The sequence below is a fragment of the Momordica charantia genome (assembly GCF_013281855.1).
Source record: "Momordica charantia cultivar OHB3-1 chromosome 3 unlocalized genomic scaffold, Mcharantia_2.0 BLBB01000003.1, whole genome shotgun sequence".
NCBI lineage: Eukaryota > Viridiplantae > Streptophyta > Magnoliopsida > Cucurbitales > Cucurbitaceae > Momordica > Momordica charantia.
The window spans coordinates 18,576,311-18,591,268 of record NW_028275161.1 but is presented as its reverse complement, the minus strand read 5'-3'; the positions used below and the strand labels follow the sequence as shown (position 1 = coordinate 18,591,268).

Genomic DNA, 14,958 nt, shown 5'->3' with positions numbered 1-14,958 from the left:
CGAACATGTTGTACTAAAAAAACAAACAAACTGGGCAAGGAAGAGTATAAATTAAATTCCCTGTCCCGTCCGCGAAAAGAAACAAACAAAAGTTATTGTGAGATTGTTTCTTTTATTTTTGTTTTGTCCTAGCTAAGGGAATTTCTGTTAGTATGTTAATTGAATATGTAAAAGAAAGTGTGTTTTTTTGAAGTTATATCAACACATGAACACATTTAAAGGCAATACTATAATCTCCCTCACTTTCGTTTTCGTTTTGGATTTTTTTCCTTAATTCAGAGCTGTTTTCAAAAACAATTTTTTTTTTATATTATAGAACAAAACTTTTGTAAAATGGATAATTATCTTTTCCTCACAATCTTTTTTTCTTTTAAAAAATAAAGTCATACTTTCAAAATTATGAAAGTATGACTTTATTTTTATGTTACCCACTTCATTGACTTTTATCATTATAATAATCTATATAGAGAGTAAATTAGGTGCAATTATACCCACACTTAATTCATTAAATCAATTAGAATTTGGTAATTGAGCATGCTTGGTGCAAAAGTAGCTAGAGAATTCCTAACCATGTGGTTCATTAGTCAAAAGTGACTAGGGTTAATTAAGAGTTCAAACCCCACGATGACCACCTACTTTAGGAATTAATAATTTATATGTGTTTTCCGACACCAAATGTTGTAGAGTCACGCATTTGTCCCGTAAGATTAATCGAATTACGCGTCCGGACACGACAGTTAAAAGACATTTTTATGTCACCCAAAAAATTATAGGCTCTTGGACTAAATTGTGAGCAAGAACGTTACAAGTTCTATACAAACGAGCAATGTTAAAAAAAATCCAAAAAAGATCTTTAATGTCTTCCATTGTTAACAAGGAGATTTATTTTAAGTTAAAAGGAGCATTTCCATGTGATATTAGTTTATCGGTTAACTTACCCTTATTGTTGTTATTGTATTTTTAGTTTAACAATATGTGAAGGTTGTCCCGAGTATCTCGGGATATTGTCGACTTCGAACATGTCCTCAGAGCTTTGTTTTTTGTTTCACTCAAAAGGACTTATACCAATGGAGATAATTGTCTCTCTTATATATCCATGATTATTCACTCCTCTAATCAACGTGAGACTTTGTTAGCACTCTCCTTACAAACCAAGCAGAAGTAAGAATAAAATTCGAATCTCTAATATTTTGATCAAATAATATATTCTTTAACCAATTAACTAACTATACATGCGATTTAAATTCAAGTGAATTTGTCTTTTTAGCAATCAATCTCTTTGAATAACATAATTATGAAAGAGATTTTTTTTTACAAAAAGGAAGCCCAAGAGTTAAACTAAAATAAAATAAATATAGTGAGACAAAAACGTACAATTAATTCCATGCATGGGAGCCATTATTAACAGTAAAAAAGCCTCTTTATAACCAAGACACACACAAACAACAAAACATGCCACAAAAAACAGCACAATTTTTTCGATCGTGGCTTATTTTCTAAGTTAAAAAACCTCGTCGGATCCACAATCCCATTATTATTTTTAGTTTGAACTTTGAAGTCTCATTTGTCTATTAATTCTTTGAATAAATTCCTCCACCCTTCTATTCAATTCTTCATCTGTCATCTTTGAGAACTCATTTCCTTCTCCCTTTGCTTCGTATTTTACACTTTCCGACCTCCTCCCCATGGTTTTTCTCTTGGGTTTCTCCGACTTGCTTCGCTGGCAAGACCCAAAATCGCGTCTTCCAACCACGATTTGCAGTTTCTCTTCTGGGGTTTCTCTCTCTTCATCAACTATTACTGCCAGTGAAGAACTTTGAAGTATCTGAGTTTGGTTTTGATTGGAGGATACGTAATCTTCATAAAAATCGAGTCTTTTGTTTTGGGTGGGAGAGAAAATGCGATTATAATCAGCGGCTATGATGAGAATTATGAGGGCGTTGGAAATGAAGAACCAGAAGTTGGTGCTGTTGAAGAGATGAGATGAAAAAGAGAGGTTTTTGAAGGTGAAGATACTGGAGAGAAGAATTAGGGAGGCTAGGGAAGAGAAGAAGGCTGCTCCCTTTGCAAATTTATAAGGTGGATTATTTGAATTAGACATGTGTTGGGGGAAGAAGAAGAAGAAGAAAAAGAAAGAAGAAAAATAAATTAATGGAGTTTTGTTCTTTGAGTTGAGAATTTGAGTGGAGTTTGCAAGAGGGTTTTAGTTTGATTTGTGAGATACAAGGGATGGTGCATTATTAGGGCTTTTATAGGGTTTTTGTTGGGATATATGGCTAATTATTGAATTAGCACAAATTACTATCTTGCCCCTCTTTCTTTTTTGGTTCTATTTATCTTCCCTCACATGATCTCTCACATTGCCATGCAAGCATTGCAATCAGGGTAATCAAATTTGGAACTAAATGAAAATAGTCAAGAATGTTCTTATTAGCATTATAAATCTTAAAAGAAAAGAGTTTTTTTTTTCCTTCCTATAGGAAGAAGTAGGAGATTCAGACTTTGATAGAGGATTATTAATTTGTTGAAAAATTATTATTGATGGTAATTTGGAGCGTTAAAATGTAAAATGACGAGGTGAATTGAATTTGGTGGGCCGAATTTGATCCGAAGGATTGTGAATAGGGGATAAAGATGATTTGCACAAGGGAAAGGTGAGCAAGCTAGCGTCGGCATGATGTCAGCATACACTCTGATGCTTAAGTCAATATCAAGCCTATAGAAAGAAATTGCTTGAGTTTATGGAATTGAGAGGGAGGAATTACTAATTACCTCAAACACGGCTCGAAAATTTCTATATTTATAGAGGTTCTTTGACTTACTTTTACAAGTAAACTTAGGGAGCAAACCTGCATGTGATGTCATGGCCGTGTGGTGCCACCCGCAAACGGACAAGGGATGCAGTGGTGTGTGGTGGTATTGTCAAGGCGACAATGCGTGTTCGGGATCCGTGTTTAGCTGTATGGGTGGTGGACTGGCTGCAGAGAGAGCGTAGCTACTCTTGGAGAGGGTACAGCCATGACGGTCGTGTCCATGAAGCAGGTGGCGTGGCCTTTTAGAAGAGGCACGACCCTGCAGTGCCCACAACTCAACTACTCATACATTTGTTTTCAAAGGTTAGAAATTCAAATCTCAATGTTCCATTTTTTTTTTGGAAGAAAAATAAAATTTAATCAATTGGTTGTCTAGAGATAAGGTAAGATAATTATGTATGTTTTTTTTTTAAGTATTTATTTTGGGAAAATGGAGAAATTAATGCTAGCTCATCACAAGAAGACAAGTAAAAGGGGATAGTCTCGAGTGTAATGAGTAGGAAATATTTTTAGGATTCCTCTTGATACATGAATATTCATATGGGTGACATTTAGATTGTCACATTTGTAATGTTTGTTTCAACTTTTATAGTGAGGCTCGAAAATTTGATGATGATTTAAGATTATTATCGATGTGTTTTTTTTAAGTAATAATTCGTTCTAGTATGTTTTTGTCATATATTTTTTTTTTCTCTCCTACTTATTGATTTAAAAATATATGACGATATATTTAAATTAAATTATACTTTAAAATTAATAATAAACAAACAATTAATTGGAAAAACTCGTGTAAAAATCAACTAAACACTTGTGTGTAAAATAAAGTAAAACAGTACATCTGTTTTTTGTTTTTATTTTCTAAAAGTTATCTTGCCAAATTAATTTTTACATAAAAATTTATTTTAACACATTTCTTTTTAATGATAATTAAAAAAAAGATAAAACTTGATCTCAAATTCCAAAAAGGTATTAAGTGTTATATATAGTCACTTAAAATTCTTAAATATAAAATAATCATGTGGTTTGATTTTTTAATATGAAATTTATGGTTCAAATTCAAAATTATTTAAACTAGAAACTTTGTTAATGGTTTGAGAAACTCAAAACGGATAACAGGAAAGAGGAAACAAAAGTTTTTATTATTATTTTTTTCAAGATTGTATAATAATATTTAAAAAAATGGAAAACATAAAAGTAAGAAATATTAAATTACATACATTTCTCTAAAACAAAAACAAAAAGGGTATAGGAGTGACATTTTTCAACATATATTGCTCTTACACGTGGACGATTCAGGTTAAATTAGCACCATGATTGGTTAATCATGATCCGCATCAGCAGCCAACATGGGACCCGACTCAATTTAATGTCTGCCACGTGTAGAACATCCTGGATAGAGACACTATATTTGTCTTCTTCTGGTAGTTTTTATTTTGGAATTTGTGTTTCTTTCATCTCAATCCCTAAATTTTTACATATTTTAATTTTAATCTCCCAAAATTATAAGTTTAGTTCATATTCTTAAAGTGTCTAATATATCAATAAATTTATGTGAATTTCAAAATTTTTAATTAGTTCATAAATTTATTGGATGCAAAATTAAATATTTAAAAATATATTAGATATTTTTAAAGTTTAAGAACTCATTAAATACCATTCTAAAATTTAACAACTAAACATACAATTTACTAAAAATTATTTAGTCTTTGTTATTAATTTTAAATTTTGAATTGAAATCTAATACTTGACCAAGCTTCGAACATTTGTCCATCATCTATGAGATGACATTTACTCGCGAGGGTGTCAAAATTTTAAGTTTTTGCTAAATAATTTACTTGAAATATCAATAGAGAAAACTTAAATAGTCTATAAGCAAGATTCAAGGATTAAAATATTGAATATTTAAAAGTTTGAGGACAATAAATAATTTACTTAAAATATCAATAGACCCAAAATTAAAATAGATTTACATACTATTCTGGGTGGTATATTCTGGTCTTTACTTCGTTTTCGTTCCTATACTTTTAGTTTTTGTTCATTTGAGTCTTTATACTTCTAAGATGTCTGTTTTTTTGTTCCTACATTCTCAAAAAGCGGCCATTTTTTTTATCTCTATTTACAAAATCTTAATACAAAATTTATACATGATAGAAAGTCTTTTAATACAAATTTATGATTACATTTCAAGAAAATTAGTGAATGAAGTATTAAGCTAAAATTATGATGGAAAGAAACGAGATAAAAATAAAAATAAATGGAACAAAACAATCATTTTTAAAAGTATAAGAATCATCATGGATGTTTTGAAGGTACAAAGATTAAAATAAACAAAAGTTGGAAGTCGTCTTGAAAGTATAGAGATCAAAATGAACCAAAGTCGAAGGTATAAAAACTAAAATATAATATTTAAACCATTAAACTAATAGCATATTTAAAATTTTCATTGGGATATATATTAGCATGATTATTCCAATGAGTATGATATTCATGTGCAAAAATAACGTTTTGGCTTCTAATTTATGCTGGGTGATTGATTGAAATAAAAAGGTCAAATCTTTAATCATTTAATCATGCAAGCTTAATTATTGTTAATTAGGAATTTGAGGTAACGAGTGGAACACTCCAAAAGACAGTTTCTCGTATATATAATATATATAGTTCTTCACGAAATGTAGATCATGATATCTATGGTTATTTATTTTAATTAGATTTGGATGTCTGTCAAAAAAAAAAAAAAAAAGGGATTTGGATGATTTTCAATAAGAAGACTTTCGATAAGCATATATAGGGATTTATGCTTATATGCCTAGATATATTTTATAGTTTTTGATATGTCATCATGTTTTGAGAAGGATTCGAAATTATTCAATAATTTGACTTTATGCTTTTGTTAAAAACATGAACCTATGACTTTGGTCTCAAAGAATTAGACTTTTTGAAATGTAGTCAGTTTATGTGTGGCTTTACACTCGTTTCCGAATGAAGGGAAGAAAGTCCCAACTACACGTCTTGTAGAGTTTGAATTGAGGAGGGAAGTATCTCCATTCGATCACAAACCCACTACGCCACCACGTGCCAATAGTGAGATGATAATATGTACCTAAGTCTATCTCATGTTGTATTAGTTTTCAAATATTAGAATTTTATTTATTTATTTATTTTTTACTTACCTAGATGTTTTTCATGCCATCCAATGTAAAGTTAAATTGGGTTTAGGAATTTCAGGGTTGAATTTATTTAGTCCACATTTCATAAGTTTTTAATAAGTTCATAAAATTTTAAAGTTGGTTTTATCAATTTTATGTCTAATGTGTCAGTTGTTAACTCGAGATAACATTTGGTGACTTATAAATGTTATAACTAATGAAATTAATATCAAATGTCTATTAGATAGAAAAGTGAAAAATTAGACTTTTTAAAAGATTTTTAAAAGTTTAAAAACTAAATAGACACAAATCTTAGACATCCAAAGATAGTCTGATACAAAGAACTAAATTAATCAAATCCAGTTTTAATTAAAGATATCAAAACTTATAATTTTACCTTTCTTTTTTTTTTAAAGAACTTTCATTAAAAAAATGTTTAAATGCCATTAAAAGCTACATAGTTGAGACAGTTAGCTGCAACACGTTGACAAATCGCAATGAAAAAATTTGACATTCACAAAAAAATACATGTCTAAAATTGATGGCCTCTCTCTTCATTTGATTCCCTATACACATAATGAAAAAAGACCATATAGAAAGTCAAAACGAGCTTAGTTCAACAGTAATTGACATATATCTCTAATCAAAAGGTTGTGAGATCGATCCCCAAATCTCACATATGTTATTCTAAAAAAAATTGCATAAGCAAACTTTGGATGGATCAATCCATGATTTTTTTTAATACTTTTTATGTTTTTTTAACTAATTAATTTCAAATTCATACACACCGATTAAATCTGTTTATTTCTAACCTCCTCTCTTAATTATCACATACTCTTTTAAACAACTTGTCTCTTTACAATAACTCTCTCATTTCAGTAATCACATTATTAATTATTTGTCTCATACACAAAAAAGATGTATACTTTTTGCAATTAAGAAAGATTTTACAGTTTTTTTTTTCCAGAATAGTTGTAACCCACACAACAAATCTGTCTTGATGAGGTAAGCTGTAAAATTGCTCCAAGTTAAGTATAATTAAAAAGCATACTTAATTTTGAAGTTCAAATGAACTAAAAATAAAAAAATAAAAAATATATCTTTTTAGTATAAGTACTTACCATCGTTATTTGTTAATATTTATTGAGATATCTATATATGATTAAATTTATTCTAATCTATCAATTTAAATTTGTGGGCTCATGGGAGATTTAACATGTTTAGTATCGGATAAAGAAGAGCTCAGTTTAACTCCTACCCTTGAACCATTCACATAGACCATTGCTGACATGTCACCTAACCGAGAATCTTATATCAACACCCGAAACCTATTCTCACCAAATACACTTCCTCAATAGTTTTTCTAACACTAAGTTTCAAAAAACCTACCTCTCAAATCTAGGGTTCCTAAGCCCTCTACATAAACTCCAAATACCTAATAAATATTCTCAAGAATTGCATCCCAATTCCCAAATGATATATATACATATTTCCTCTCAAAAGCCAATGTTTCAAAGGGAGGTAGCTAGAGCGAGAGGTCTGGTCTCTGCTGTGTGCTGGCTGAGCATCATTGTGGTGTCTGCTTCACACAGGTTCTGAAATGAAGCCCAAGTCCCATCATTTTACAGTTTACACACTTGTCTATTAAAAAAACACAAAAAGAAGCCTCTGCTCACAAACATTTCCCCTATTAGTAACTCCCTCTCTTCTCTCCTTCCACTTCCACTTTTCCACCACTGACACACCTTCCTCTTCCTCTTCCTCTTTCTCTTCCTCTTCCTTTCCCCACAAATACAAACCCCAAACTCAACTCCTTTCCACTTCCACTTTCTTCTTTCCTCTCCCATGGCCATGGCTTCCCTCTCTGTTTCCCTTTTTCTGTTCCTTCTCTTTACCAGCAGCACCACCTTCTCAACTGATGAAATGGAAGAGGCAGAGCTTTTGGGGCTTTTTGAAGTTATGACCTCTCTATTGGATGACCCTGATTGGCCTCTGGCTCACCCCCTCCCCTGCTCTCAAACTCCATGGCCTGGCATAAAATGTGAGATTGCTCAATTCCCTCCTCTGTTCCATGTCACCAACATCCACATTGGCCCTGATGTTCTTGACCCACCTTGCAAATCCTCTGCCTATTTGTCCCATGCCTTGCTCAAGCTCCCTTATTTGAAGTCCCTTTCAATCTTCAGCTGCTTCACTACCTCCTCAGTTGCTCTGTTTCCTGCCCTGTTTCACTCACTGTCTTATTTGGAGCAATTGGCTCTCCAGTCCAATCCATCTCTCTCTGGGGAGATCCCTTCCAGTTTGGGGAATGCAACAAATCTGAGAGTCCTGAGTCTGTCTCAGAACAGCCTGAAGGGGCAGATTCCTGAAGGGATTGGTGGATTGTTGTGCCTTGAAGAGCTTGATCTCAGCTACAACAATTTGAGTGGTGGAATTCCCCAAGCCATTGGTGGGTTGAGAAGTTTGAGCATTTTGGACCTCAGTTGGAATGCTCTACAGGGAAATCTGCCTTCTTCTTTAGGGCAGTTGCAGCTCCTCCAAAAGATTGATTTGGGCTCAAATAGGATTCAGGGGAAGATACCTCCAAATTTGGGGATGTTGAAGAAATTAGTGCTGCTGGATTTGAGCCACAACTTCATAAATGGGCCAATCCCACAAACATTTGAAGGGTTAGAGCATTTGGAGTACTTGATATTGGACCACAACCCATTAAACTCTGTGATGCCTTTGTTCTTAGGAAGCCTTGAGAAGCTCACATCAATAAGCCTATCAGAATGTGGGATTGAAGGGCCAATACCCAGTTCAATCTCTTCTCTGAGAACCCTCACAGCCCTGTCTTTGGGCAACAACAATCTAAGTGGGGCAATCCCAGCAGATTTGGGGCAACTTCCAAAATTGGATCTTTTGAATCTGAGCCACAATCAACTGAGTGGAGAGGTGTCTTTTCCAGATGAGTTTGTGAGTAAACTTGGGAAGAGATTGGATGTAAGAGGAAACGAAGGGCTGTGTTCATCATGCAGCCAAAGGCATAAGGAGATTGAGAAGAGGAATAATATCTCAGTTGATTCTGAGGAAACCCCATACTGTTTGAATCCCAGTGGAGGAAGAAATGACAGTGAACAACAAACAGCAGAAGATTGTAAGAGAATACAGGCAGCATGGAACCAATTGGAAGAAAATGGCTCTTCTCAGACTCCAACTTGGGACAAAAATCTTATGCTTACTTTTTGGGCTTTTGTTGCAGTTGTTCTGTGTTCTGGTTTGTAGTAGTAAAACTGAAAACTACTTTTGACTGATTTTTTTTCTCTCTTTCCTTTTTGCCTTTGGAGGAAAAAAAGTAAAATTTTACCCATGAGGTGTATTAATTTTTTTCCTCAAAAGTTTTGATTTCATATTATTAAACTTTGGATTTAGATAAATGCTGCACTTTTATGTTTAGTTGAATTCCTGCTGATTCAACCACTAATTTTAATTAAAAGCAAGGTAAAATATTTCAAAACTCACTAATTTTACTAAAATCTAACTTTGCACAAATTTAAGTTTTCAATATAATACATAATATCGACTACTAAAAACACACTATATATATATTTTTGGAAAAAACACAACTCTAATATAGATCTTTTAAATTGAAATCCGTGTATGTGTTTTGTAATACGTAGTAGCCCATTTGGTAATATTACCGTATTTTGTTTCTTGTTTCTCTTTTCCCACTAATGAGAAACATAAACATTTGATAACTGCTTCTATGTTTTTTCGTTTCTCATGTATAAAAAACGTTATTAATATTGGGTAGAAATTTTGAAAACGAACAAAAGATTTTGAATATTTAATTTAAAATTTTAGAAACCCATAAAAAATTATTACCATTATCAAACATGTTTTTGTTTTTCTTACAATTAAAAAAAAACAACAAAATACGGTTTATTTTTACTCATTGAAAAAGAGAACGAGAAACAAACATTACCAAGACGATTCTTAATTCAAGGTAAAGAAGGCAACATTTGTCTAGGTGTGAGACGTAAAGTTTATAGTAAAAATTGATATAAGTTAAAAAGGGGTAGAAATGGTATTATATTTCATTTCTTGTAACAAATTTATTTGTTAGCGATGGTTGAATGGAAAAGCTGTGAGTTGGTTGGTGAGGTCTGAAACTTAGCTCATTTATTCCATCAGTCATTTCCATGTGTTAAAAGTAAGACAAAGTTGATGCAAAGTGCAGAGTTGGCTTGACATGACTTGCACTTGAATGAATCTTCATGCAAAGATAAGATTTCTTCTTCTTTTTTTTCTCTCTCTTTTTTATTTTGTTTGTATCTTATAGGAGAAAGGATGTAGCTGCAGGCTGCAGGCCAGGTCTTATCAGTTAGGTAGCTGCTTCTCCATTATCTTTTTAGCACACAGAGAAGAAACTGAAGTCTAAAATAAAAAATATATTTCTTGATTCACTTCTCTCTCTCTCTCTCTCTTGAAGTCTAAAATTTGAACTTTTCTTCTGTATTGGGTGTTGTGTGTTGGTTCTTTGAAGATTATTAAAATAAGCTTATATGAAAGGTCTAATATCACATCAACTTTCACTCACCTTTTTTCTTACGTTGGGAAGGCTGCAAAGATTCTACTCTTGCACACAACAAGGAGATGCCATAATTAAGGATTGGAGTTTTGGTGAGATGAAGGGGGGAATGGAATCTTGGCTCTTAAAATGGGGATCATAATTAAATAGGTAATTAATGTATAGATTGCATAAAAACAATTTCCAACAATGATATAGATTATTTATTTTCTCTTTTTCTTATTTAGCACACAAAATATACGAGTGAAAATTTAATTTACTGTTGAGCTCAGGTTAAAAGAGTGAACTTTTATTTTAGCTTGAAAATTTCGTGTGGACTTTAGAGGGATGTAAATTTTCTCTATCTATTGTGAAAAAGCAATTGAAGCTAAAAACTACGCAAGAAAGTTGATGAGTGCAACTTTAGTTCAAATGTCAGTTGCCCTATTCAAAGATCTTCCTACATGTAGGTTTATATGAAATCGTGGGGAAAAAGTGTACCATTTCATGAAATGTCGAGTATTTAAATTGCTTTCGTTACTCATAGTTCGTTTTCGACTTTCTCGTTAGAAGATTTATTGCTTGTAGGGAATCCGACTCAACAATTACAAGTATTTTGAGGTCTCCTGCCAGGCGAAGCTTCTCTCAGATTCCAAGAAGCTCTGATTTCAAAAGATAGAAATCTGTGGATATAATTGTTTCCTCGTTGGAAGAAGTATATGTATATGCATTCAGTTTTATATATATCAAAAAGTGGTTGTTGCGAATGTAATGGGGAGTGATTTAGATCATTTCAAGAAAATACAAGTTAGTGGTTGGGTTGTATAAGAAAAAAACAAAGAAATTAAAAAAACAGATTTGTGGTTTAGTAAGATAAGGGCTACCACCCTACCAAAGCAAGCATAGTTGAGCCGGACATATATCTCCAATCAAGGAGTTCGTGAATTCAATCCCCACCCCCACATATTCCACTAAAAAGAAAAAGGCTGCCAGAAGAGCCCAAAAACTCCTCCAAATACTATGGGCTTAAATCTTCCAAAAATACCATATTTTGGATCCTCACGTGGCAATGGTGAGAAGTCATGGAAAGATATTTTTGTAAAGAGAGAAATAAAGATAGGAAGGAAAGGGGAAGAGAGAGAAAGACAAAATGAATATGAATAAAAAAAAATTACACATAATTAAAAATAACATAAATTTTATAAAATATTTGACTAGTGTCGAAGTTTGACTCGAGTTAGGTTCTTGAGACAAGGGTGGCTGACCATCGAAAACAAAAACTAGGATAGAGCCAAAAGTCTTGGGCTAATACCCATTCACTCACATATCCAATCACCATTTTTCCTCTCAATTCACTTTCAATATTTTACTGGTAAGAAACTGTAATTTTTTTTATCAATGTGGGTGCCAAAAAATACTTAAATCAGGTAAAATCCTCGATTACCTCTCATTGTAATTGAGAAACTAGGAGAAGATTTTAATATGGTAAACAGGCTGTCATGAAATTTGAACTCAATTTCTTCGAAATCATTTTACATTTTCAAATACCCAATACCACCAAATCAAAGCAGTACCTATTTAGAAATTAAAAACCTAAACTATTGTCTTAAAACACAAGAAGAAGTTATATACTTTCATGCCCTAGGACTCTAGGCCATATCAAAAAACACATCCTTTTAATAATAATCATATATTTTTAGTGAAAATTAACTTATATAGAAATTGCTAACATGCTACATACATTAGGTTATTTTAGTTACATAGAAATTTTAAGTCAAGGTCATAAAGGAAGTACCCAACAAAAAAGAAACTCCCTCTTTAAGAAAAATATGAAGAATTAAGGCAAAGTATTTATATAAGTTACATATGCGCAGTGAAATGTATTCATACATTATAAAGTCCCACACCACACACCGCACAACACAAGAGCTGGATATATCCTAAGTTGCTAAAAATGAAAAATGGAGAAATAAATAATAAAAAAAATCTAGAAGTGATGAGTAGTGTAGGGTGTGAGTGTTTGTATGCGATGCTTTCTCTTCTGTAAAAACCTCTGCAGCGATCTCTTCATGGAGCTTGATTTCTCCTCCGCCGATCTGGTCCGACATGTCGTCTTCCTCTCCTCCATCTGTCGCGTGGCTCCTATTATGATCGCTCTCGCCTGCCAATACCCATAACCCAAATTAATTACTATTGAGTTAGGTTTGTTCTTGACAATTAAAAGGTAAATTTGAGCAATATATGTACCTGGAGCTCTGTAAGATCAGTAACAGGGAATCCATGATGATAATTGACCATGGGGTGGTGGTGGTCGGAAGTTGAAGTGGTTGTTGATTCAGCGGCGGTGGCGGAGGAAGGTGGCGCCGGCGGCGGAGAGAGGCAGAGCTCCAAGTTGCAGTGGAGGGTGTGTTGTGGTTCCATTGGAGGAGTTGGGAAAATCATGGTCATATAAATTAATATTCAGTTTCAGAAGGAGAAAAAATGGGTGTAAGTTTCAGAGAGCAATTGAAGAAGCATTACAAAAAAAAATTGTATTGTATAAATATGTTTTGAAAATGTGAGGCGCGTTTGGTTGGCAACTGGAATTGGTAAGTGGAGAAGAGAGAGGGATGAGATAATATAATATAATATAATATAATAATAATAATAAAATTCACGAGAAACACGGGTGGGCCCACGACGCGCCACGGTCGGCAAACATTTAATTAAACGCTGCGTTGCGAACTTGCGGTGTAACTAATAATGAACCACGTAACGAACACGGATCCCTTTTCCTTTCTTTTTAACTTCTATCTTGATTTCCTTTTTCATTTTCAAATTTGGATGGCCCAACCCATAGTTTATCTCCTATTTAAATATTATTTTGATCTTTGGATCACAATTTTTTCCTTAGCAAGAAGGATAATTCAACCTACCACTTCTAAAAATGTAGCAAGATGCCTTAACGGTTGAGTTATGTTTGTGTTGGTTTTTACGATCATAATTTTAGCATGATACTTTACTCATTGATTAAATTTATTGAAATGCAGCCATAAAATTTGTATTGAAATATTTTTACTGTATGTAAAATATGTATTAAAGTTTTGTAAATAGAGAATAAAATGGTCATGGTTTAAAAGTATAGGGATTAAAATTGATGTTTTAAAAGTAAATGGACTAAAATGAATAAAAAATTAAAGTATATGAACTAAAATAGACGTATTGAAAGTAATGATAGGAAAATAGTTGAGAAATTTAAAGAAATCAATAAAATAAAATAAAAAAAATACAAGAATTTACATGAAAACTCCAAATTGGAGAAAAACCAAGAATAAATCTATTACAATCGCATAGATTTCTCTTATTTGACTCTGTTTACACAAAACAGTCTCAAATATCATTCAATTAACTAGAGTTTGTTAAAGTGTTTCAATAAAACCTAAAACTTTGACCTCTTTTATAGCACCCTCTTCATAAATCTCTCCGATGTAAGACAATTTACTCTAAACTAAACTAAAACCTTAAAAGTTAATTTCCAATCTCCAATCAACCAAAGAAGGATAGGTTTTATATGCACTAATGAGTATATGACGAAATTGCGAGGGATTGCTTTACTGCAATTACGATCAAAATTTCTTTTTTCACCTTTTTAAAAGTTTAATACTAGTAAGCCACCTTGGACTACTCTCTTTCCCAACTTTTTGGGTAAAATACGTTTTTAATCTCTGAATTTGAGAATAAATGTCTATTTGATTTTAAGTTTCAAAAAATGACAATTTGATTCTCGATCCTTAGAAAATAGTTCTAAATGATCCCTGAACTTATTTGAGTAATGGAAATATCATATGGCATAATTGAGTACGCACATTTTTTAAATGATGTGGCAATATTAATAATTTTATTTTATTTTTATGTTTTAGTGCAATTTGCTTTTTATTTTTATTTCTCTTTCTCCCTCCCCTTCTTCTTCTTCCCTTCCCTGGGTTTTGGTCGAATCGGAGATTTGGAATGTCGCATGTTATTCCCAGCACCATCGCTCATTGACTCTGCATTTCGATCTTTTTCGAATCAAGATTTCTGAATTTCAATTGATCAAAATCAAGAAGAAATTGATGGATATAAGGCTCCAATTCCAACATATGAGGAATAATGAAGAGATGACGTTGGATTTTATTAACTGAAGGTGAAAATTAGAAAGATGGATCCGAGGCGAAAAAGCATGGAGGAGGGGAATCTTAAATCATAAAGGAGGGAAGGAGAAGGGGACGAAGAGGGAGACAGAGAAAAATAAAACAACGAATCGTTAAAATAGAGTAAATAAAATCAGGTGATAAAAAGGAAAAAGGGGAAAAAAATTAATTTACACGTGAAGGAAATAATGAGGGGGGCACAGCTGGGGTTTCATATTACTATAGATTTAGTGGAAAAAAAAATCAAACTAATTTAGCCTTTTTTTGGCTTCATCTCC

The 14,958-nt window shown here is 32.6% G+C and overlaps 3 protein-coding genes across 3 annotated transcripts; 1 reads left to right on the top strand and 2 right to left on the bottom strand.

The window, feature by feature from the left end:
- Positions 1–1,540: 1,540 nt before the first annotated feature.
- LOC148212503 (uncharacterized) lies at positions 1,541–2,101 on the bottom strand. Its single transcript, XM_088122240.1, has one exon. The coding sequence runs from the start codon at positions 2,099–2,101 to the stop codon at positions 1,541–1,543; it is 561 nt and encodes a 186-aa protein (XP_087978366.1).
- Positions 2,102–7,255: 5,154 nt separating this feature from the next.
- On the top strand, positions 7,256–9,279 carry LOC111010871 (uncharacterized). The gene has a single exon (XM_022284450.2). It carries the CDS (start codon positions 7,805–7,807, stop codon positions 9,224–9,226), a length of 1,422 nt encoding a protein of 473 aa, XP_022140142.1. The 5' UTR covers positions 7,256–7,804; the 3' UTR covers positions 9,227–9,279.
- A 3,062-nt stretch (positions 9,280–12,341) lies between these two features.
- On the bottom strand, positions 12,342–13,103 carry LOC111010877 (uncharacterized). Its single transcript, XM_022284455.2, has 2 exons — positions 12,759–13,103; positions 12,342–12,672 (listed from the first exon to the last, which is right to left on the bottom strand). The coding sequence occupies exons 1-2, from the start codon at positions 12,957–12,959 to the stop codon at positions 12,499–12,501; spliced, it is 375 nt and encodes a 124-aa protein (XP_022140147.1). The 5' UTR covers positions 12,960–13,103; the 3' UTR covers positions 12,342–12,498.
- Between the last annotated feature and the right edge of the window lie 1,855 nt (positions 13,104–14,958).

What these genes read in the sequence shown, in the direction of transcription:
- LOC111010877 (XM_022284455.2), bottom strand. Translation starts at nt 12,959, where the DNA reads ATGACCATGATTTTCCCAACTCCTCCAATGGAACCACAACACACCCTC. An exon ending in CTGATCTTACAGAGCTCCAG is followed by an intron (nt 12,673 to 12,758) that starts GTACATATATTG and finishes GGGTATTGGCAG; the next exon opens with GCGAGAGCGATCATAATAGG.
- LOC148212503 (XM_088122240.1), bottom strand. Translation starts at nt 2,101, where the DNA reads ATGTCTAATTCAAATAATCCACCTTATAAATTTGCAAAGGGAGCAGCC.
- LOC111010871 (XM_022284450.2), top strand. Translation starts at nt 7,805, where the DNA reads ATGGCCATGGCTTCCCTCTCTGTTTCCCTTTTTCTGTTCCTTCTCTTT.